At 44.0% G+C, this 8,081-nt stretch overlaps 1 protein-coding gene across 1 annotated transcript in view; it reads right to left on the reverse strand.

Annotated features, from left to right (window-relative positions):
- THSD4 (thrombospondin type 1 domain containing 4) overlaps positions 1 to 6,839 on the reverse strand; it is an 818,615-nt gene extending 811,776 nt beyond the window's left edge. The window contains exons 1-2 of the mRNA XM_042783252.1: positions 6,836 to 6,839; positions 5,590 to 6,031 (exon numbers count right to left, since the gene is read on the reverse strand). Coding sequence (XP_042639186.1) covers positions 5,590 to 6,031; positions 6,836 to 6,839 — 446 coding nt within the window. The remainder of the gene's footprint in view (positions 1 to 5,589; positions 6,032 to 6,835) is intronic.
- Positions 6,840 to 8,081: the final 1,242 nt, after the last annotated feature.

The raw sequence follows: 8,081 nt of genomic DNA on the forward strand, positions 1-8,081 counted from the left end.
ACACACCAACCTGTTAGGTGACCTTAGGCAAACCACGTGGCCTCTCAGAGCCTTGGTTTCACCATCTTTAAAGAAAGGGAGAGCCCAACTCACCTCTAAGAATCTTGGATCTGGAATCACAGAGTAGCAACTGGCAGGGCCTCTATTGTGTGAGGCAATTTATATATGTTTTCCCATTTAATCCTCAAGATGATCTTTTGAGGAAGAAATTATTACCCACATATGACAGACAAAGAAACTGAGGCTTAGCCAGTTCCTGCAACTAGGAAAGAGCAGAGCAAGAACATGGCCTCAGGCAGCGCTCACTGCTCTGCCACTCTGTGCATGCCTTGGTTTGGCTGTTTTATACAGCTGGATCTTTTTTCTTCAAATAACAGAAGAATGAATTGGAATGTAGAAATTGTCGATCATCTTGGAAAAGACATCTCTGTAATAAGAGCCTGAGGGTATCAGCTTTGAGTGATTAAGACTTTTCAATGTAACCAGCTGCCAATGGGTTGACTCTTGAAATTTTGGTAATTCTGCGTGTTACAGAGTAGAACTGCTCCACAGAGTTTACATGGCTGTAATTTTTCTAGAAACAAATCATCTTTCTCCCACAGAGCCACTAGATGTGTTCAAACCATCACCCTTTCAGCTTGTTGTTGTTGTTGTTATGTGCCATCGAGTCAGACCCGACTCATAGCGACCCCTCCTTGGGTTTCTGAGGCAGTATCACTACGGAAGTAGATCGCCCCATCTTCCTTCTGAGGAGTGGTCTAGTAATTAACCATTTGTGCCACCACCCAGGTACTCCTTTTCAACATAACCCCACTCAACCCACTGCCATCGAGTTGTTTCCAACTCATGGCATCCCTCATTGGGTTTTCAAGGCTATAAATCTTTATGGAATTATATTGCCTCATCTTCCCCCCACAGAGCAGCTGATGCGTTTGAACTGTCAACCTTCTGGTTAGCAGCCAAATGCCTTATCTAGTATACCACCAGAGCTCCTTCCTTTTCATCATAAGGAATGCTATTTATTTGCTCTTCTACCAACTTTTGTCATGCCCCTGACCCACAGCCTCATGGTCATGCCCTCTTCCCCTCACGTCACTCAACTGAACACAGCAGGGGCAAGAACATCAAATGGCAAGAGAAGCAGACAAGGGATGACACTGATGAGCAAAGGGGCAGATGAAAGAAAGCCTATGGAGGTAGCCAGGGAAAACCATCCTTCGAGAGGGGCTGGAAAGAAAGCCAAGGAAATAAAAACAAAGGGGAGAAATGTGAGCAGGCAGTCAAATTTGGGGGTAAGAAGTGATGTCTAAAAATGATTTTTTTGGGGATGTTTCATTCTGTAATTTGCTGTTTTGAAAAAAAAAAAAAAAACACTCAGGATCCTTGGGAGAGTTCCAATAAAGACTGACATTTTTTAAAGGCTTTTAGAGTGAGATTTGTAGAGAGTGTGTGTGTGTGTGTGTGTGTGTTTTAATGAGCAAGGAGTTCTGGTGGCATGGTGCGTAATGTATTTTACTGCTAACCAGAAGGTTGGTGGTTCGAACACACCAGCCATTCCGTAGAAGGAAGACAGGATAGGGCAGTCAACTTCAGTAAAGATTTACTGCCCCAGAAACCCAATGGGGGTTTCTATGAGTCAGAATTGACTCGATAGCACTTACGTGAGCCACTCCTCGGAAGGAATGTTGGACAATCTACTTTCATAGTGATACCACCTCGGAAATCCAAGGAGGGGTCACTATAAGTCGGGTCTGACTTGAAGGCACATAACAACAACAGTACTAGGTGGAGCTCTGGTAGCATAGTGCCTAAGGCATTTATTTGACTGCTAACCAGAAGGCTGGCTGTTCAAACCCACCAGCCACTCCTCGGAAGGAAGACTGGGCAATCCACTTCCATAGAGAAACCACTTCAGAAACCCAAAGAGGGGTCGCTATGCGTCGGAAATGACTTGATGGCAATCAGTTTGGTTTTGGTTAGTACTAGGTGCAAAGATATCTCTAGTTAAGGCAGCTGGACATGCAAGGAAGAGATGCTGTTACTTTCCAGAGACAAGGAGCACATCTTCCGTTTTCAGTCTTGGCTATCAAATCCTATCCACTTTTCATGCTCAAATTATCCAAGCTCCAAGCTGCTTTTCTGACCATACCCACTGGAAGTGAGCAGCCTCATCTGTAAATTTCAAAATACCCACTTCAGTATAAAGAACTTTCATGCTGGACCTGTGTTTGAATTCTGTTGCTTCTGAATTAGGTGATCTTGAGCAAGTCATTTTGTCCCTCCAACCCTCAGTTTCCTCATCTGTAAAACATGCATAACAGTATCTGCCTTATAGAGTTATGTGAGCTCTAAATGAGATAATGCATTTAGAAATAAATAAATGTGTTAATGTGTTTGACATAGTGCCTGCAGATAACACCTACTCCAAAATGATAATCATTATCATAACTGATACTACTTCTTACTCGATCATTCACTTAACAAACATCATGTGGTTGTTGCTGTTTTGTGCTGCTGAGTCAATTAAGACCCAACGTATCTTTTCCAACTCACTAGAGCACTAGTTCTCAAACTCTGGAGTAAATCAGAATCATTTAAAATGAAACTACCTCCATCAGGCCACACACCTACAAATCAGAATCTCCATCAGGTCGGGGAGATGGTGGGGCCTGGCAGCTCTATCGTTAACAAGCCTCCCCTATCCCCCGGCAAGTGCTTCTGATATGTGCTCACCAGAGTTTGATAATTCTACTAGACTACATGATTCCCAAACTCTTTTCCATGGAAACTTGAGGTTCCAAAAAAGCACTTTTCGATCAGTCAGTGGTTCTCAGCTTTGGCTGGATAGGATTCAAATCAATGTCTGAAGATGACCCACAGAGATTCTGATATATAGTCAATCATCATTATTCATGGATTTCATTTTTACAAATTCACCTACTAACTAAAATTTATTTCTAACCTCAAAGTCACTATAGGTGGTACTTTTGCAGTCATTCACAGGCATGCTCAGAGCAGCAAAAAAAAAGTTGAGTGATCCAATGCACATGACTGGTTCAGTGGTTCAGTACTGACATTAGTGTTCCCAGGGACTTTAGAACATATCAAGTGTGAATAACAAGAATCAACTATAATTGTCTTTCATTGGTCTTGGATTCGGCCTGGGTGTCAAGATTTTTAAAAGATGGCCAGAGGATTTGATGTGTCAGCCAAGGTTGAAGAAAACCACTGCTCTATCTGGATGAAGACCCCTTGGTTTACCAGCAATACTTCTGAGGCTTCAACAAGAGCAGCCTTTTGTCTGTGTTGCAAACTGAACCTCCATCTAAGACTGATTTTACAGAAAGGATTCTTCTGCTTTAAAAAATGAACATAAAATAGTAAGTTTGAAAACAGCTGCTTTAGCCCGTTAGAGCCTTGAGGCCCCATATCCTGGTTTTTCTGTCCCAGGGCCTTCCAACATAGTAAATGCTTAATAAATATTTGCTGGAAGGTTGAATTGTTTTGTTTTGTTTGTTATGTGGCCCCAATTAAGTTTTCAGTTTCCTAGCATAGCAACGTAACAGTTTCTTAAAACATCTAAGATCTAACAGCCTCTGCCTCAAACCTCAAATCGAAAACAGAGTGGAGCAGACAACCATCCAGAGAACACTCTGACATACCTCTCCTTGGGGTCACATATACTATGCACGATCCTAATGACTGATAAATATAAGCAAATGTTATTTTCATCAGCAGGGAAGAGCATGACATTTGTCAGCAGCATAGGCCTCCCAGGCTAATATTTGGATTATTTCATCTGAAACTGTCAGATTACAAGAGCATGATAAAAACTTGTAGGAACTTCACAGTAAACAGTAACCGGCCCCTCGTCAGTAAGTTAGAAGAAAAAAAAAAATTCCTGCTGCCAAAACACACGGGGCTGGAATGTTGTAGCACAAGCCTGGGGCCAACAAGGAGTGAGCTTGTTCCCTGGACAGCTCTCTGAGGTTCTTAGCCACAGAGTCTTTGCAGAAGCCCCCTTCCCACTGGGGCCCACCTAGCCCCCGCACTCCACCCACAAAGCTGGTGGCTTGCTGGAAGCAGAAGGTTTCAGGGACCTGGAGGTAAGGTGGTTGTTGTTGTTGTTACATGCGGTCAAGTTGGGTCCAACTCATAGTGACATCTCCTTGGGTTTCTAAAGCAGTATCACTAGGGAAGTAGATTGCCCAACCTTCCTTCTGTGGAGTGGCTGGTGGGTCTGAACAGCCAGCCTTCTGGTTAGCAGTCAAGTGCCTTAGGGATCAAATCCCAGCTTTTCCACTGGCTCTGGGTAGTCATATAAGCTCATAGGGTGTTAGATTTCTCAGATATATTATCTACTTCATCAGGTTCTTAGAGCCATAACTGAATTCAAATTCTAACCCCTCACTTATTAGCTATGTAGCCTTGGGCAAGTTACTCCACTTCCCTGGGCCTCCATGTTTTCACTTGTAAAATAAGGGATATAGTAGTATCTATCTCACAGAGTTGTCATTGTAAAGAGATAGGAACAGTGCCCATTCTGTTGTTGGATGCCATCCAGCAGATTCCAACTCATAGCAACCCCACGTGACAGAGTAGAACTGCCTCATACGATTTTCTAGGCAGTAATCTTTACAGAAGTAGATCACCAGGTCTTTCTCCCATGGAGTCACTGAATGGATTTGAACTGCCAGTTTTTGAATTGGCAGCCAGGTGCTTAACTTGCACAACTCAGGCTCCATCAATAAACCTCAGCTTGACTGCTAATTCAAAGGTTGAAGGTTCAAGTCCATATAGAGGCACTTCAGAATACAGGCCTGGCAATCTACTTCCAAAAAATCAGACATGAGGCAGAATTGACTTGATGGCAACTGTCTGTTTTTATTAATATAATTCTAAATCTACACTCCTTAATTTAGCATATTTCCATGGGTCTGGCCATGTGAAACTTTTTAGATCTATACAACTGTTTTGATGTCACTCTGCCATTTCTTAAGACCTTTAAAAACAGCCAGTCTCTATCAGACATATACTCAAAGCAGTGTGTTCACTCAAAACAGGAGGGGAAACGTTTTAAAAAGTTCCTAGAATTCTGAAACCTAAGCCTGGGAGCATCTACTCTACACATGTATGACTCAGTGTAAGGAAAAGTTAACTAATACCAACTTTTGAATTAGAAGTACTTCGTGTCTAGTGAATTCACACACTCGAAGGCCAGGGATTTCTTTTCCCTCCTGCACCATGGGTGCACAAGCACCCAAGTCTCCTCATTCCTGGCTCCCTCCATCTGTCACCCCCTCCACTGGACCTCCCTAAAGTTGCCTCAGGGCGTCCTCAGAATTAGCTTCACTTTGAAGATTATTCAGAAATAAAGAGTGGAGTGGGAATGGCCTCAGCCCTTTAAATGGCTGCAAAATAAATCAAAAGATGAAAGCAGATGTGTGGAGCCAAGAACTCCTCCCCACCCGGCAGAAGCAATGCATCAGCCGCTCAATCTGTGGTGCAGAGCAGCGTGCAGGGCGCGTCTGGGGTAGTGACTGGAACAGAGACAGTGGCAGGGCGGGCAGGGTCCAAGAACTGGCGTACCTTCTTTCCGCCGCGGTTTCCTGGCCCCGGGCCTGCGGGTGCCGGCTGCCGCGCAACACTGCGGGGCCCTGGCGACCTGCGTTGAGGCCGGCTAGGGTGCGGGACTCGTCGCGGCTCCGGTGCAGTGGCACAGACGTACGCACGGCGGACACGACGTGTCCCGCGAAGGGTCGCGCGGGGGCGCCGGACCGCGACAGACTGCGCGACCGGTATGAGCCTGGAAGGCAGGGCCGCGTCTGCTCCATCACGCCGCCGCTGCAGCTGCGCGAGCAAGCTGACCAGGGGCCCCAGGCTCCCCACACGCCCGGAGCGCCACCGCCGCCGTCCTCGGGGGCGCCTGCCGCAGCCATCATCCGCTGCGGGACCTGCGGAAACAGAGGCTGGTTAGGGGGACCAGAACGCCCGCTCGCCGCTTTTCTTTCTAAGTCGGCTTTAGGCAAGCCTGTTTTACTCAGTAGTCACAAATAAGCTTCGTGCCCGTTTTACAGTCAGAAGAGAATAACCCAGCTCGAGTTATATTCCTTTTTATATTATAGTGTGTGTGTGTGGGGGGGGGGGAGACACACAAAAATACAAGTCTATTTAAAGTAAAAACAAAGAGTTTATTATAGCGAAACAGCGTTTTACAAAACGGGGAAACACAGAGTTAAAATTTTTGACAAAGTGCTCCCAGGAGCTGCAGAGTATCAGGGGTTCTTTATAAACGATAATTGAGGGAGAATACATTTGGGGTATTGCTGACTGGATAATATTTACAAAGTTGCAGGTGTTGGGGTCTTGCAGGGGTTGGTTGGTCTTATCAGGATGGCTCTTTGTGACAGGATTTTGGCTGACTATAAGTTTCCTGAAATAATTTTAAAATATAGGTACAGGTTGCTGTAAAGAGGGGTCTAAGGCCATTTTCTGAGAATCAGCCAACCACCAAAGTCACATGTTTCCTAGTGCATTAGATCTCCTAGGCCAAGGGAGCAATAAAGGCGGTGGCTCTGCACTCTACTGGAAGGCTATGTTAAAATACAAAAAAAATAAAAGAGTTTGTTGAAAGAATAAAGCAATCACAAATGAAAATGCTAAGTTTTTTTTTTTTTTTTTTAACATTTTCTTGTGATTTAGGTGAAAATTTACCGAGCAAATTAGTTTTCCATTCAACAATTTATATACACTTTGTTTCATGACATTAGTTGCAATCCCCTCAATTTTAATAGCACTCTTCCCACTTCCTCTCAGAATTCCAGTTTCCACTCGCCCATCATTCCTGCCTCTTCTCCCCTGTGAATTTTGTTTTTGGGCAAATGCTGCCCTTTTTGTCTCATATAGTTGATTGTTCTGAGAGATATATTCCTCACCAATGTCACTGTTCATTTGTAGGCCTGTCTATTGTTGGGCTGAAAGGTGATCTCCAGGAGTGCGTTCAGTTCCAGGTTTGAAGGGTGCCTAAGGGCCATAATCTCAGGGATTCCACCTATCTCTATCAGACCAGTAAGCCTTTATTATTATTATTATTATTTTGAATTTTATTGTACATTTTCTCCCACTCTGTCCAGGACCTTCCATTGTGATCCAAATCAAAGCAATCAGTAGTCGTAGCTGGGCCCCATGTAGGTCTTCTGGTCTCAGGCTAGTGGAGGTTGTGGTTTCCTGTGGGCCATTAGTCCTTTGGACTAATTATTTCCTTGGGTCTTTGATTGTATTCACTTTTCTTTGCTCAAGATGGGAAGAGATCAGTAGCTACATCTTAGATGGCCTCTCACAAACTTTTAGATGGCCTCACTCACACAAAGACTCCATTGCTACTCACCAAAGTAAGACGTAGAACACTGTCTTTACTGACTGTGTTATATCAATTGATCTTGGATGTGCCCTGAAACTATGGTCCTAAGTCTTCCATCGCAATGACTCAGTCATCAAGGTGTTTGGTTATGGCTAAGAAGTTTGCCTAACTTTGTCCCCTGTATGTTCTATTATAGACCAAGATATATTCACAGCATGTACAAATACACATGTAGAATAACCTCTGCCAAATCTGTATATGCTCGTGGGTGTATTCCTAAAGGCCTTCCCATATCTGTTCAGTTTACACATCTACCTTGGGAGCTCTGGTGATATAGTGCCTAAGGCATCTGACTGCTAACCAGAAAGGCTGGTGGTTCAAACCCACCAACCACTCCTCAGAAGGAAGGTTGGGCAATCTACTTCCATAGAGATACTTCCTTGGAAACCCAAGGAGTGGTCGTTGTGAGTCACAATCAACTTGACGACCTTTTTATCCACTCATAAATTACTGTTTGTCATTTTCATTATTGCAGGACTGTGTATGTAATCGCACTTACTGTTGTGGCCTTATACTGTTTTGTACTTCCTAGTGTCTTCCTTTGCCTTGATGATGTTGTGTTGACCTTCCCTTTATTACATATTCCCTTCTCCTCACCCAAGTTAATATAAGTTTACCATCTAGTTAGTGGAAAATGCTAAGTATTCTTATGTTTAAGAGG

This window comes from Orycteropus afer, unplaced genomic scaffold (assembly GCF_000298275.1).
Source record: "Orycteropus afer afer isolate SDZICR_OR568_19922 unplaced genomic scaffold, OryAfe1.0 scaffold00015, whole genome shotgun sequence".
Classification (NCBI taxonomy): domain Eukaryota; kingdom Metazoa; phylum Chordata; class Mammalia; order Tubulidentata; family Orycteropodidae; genus Orycteropus; species Orycteropus afer.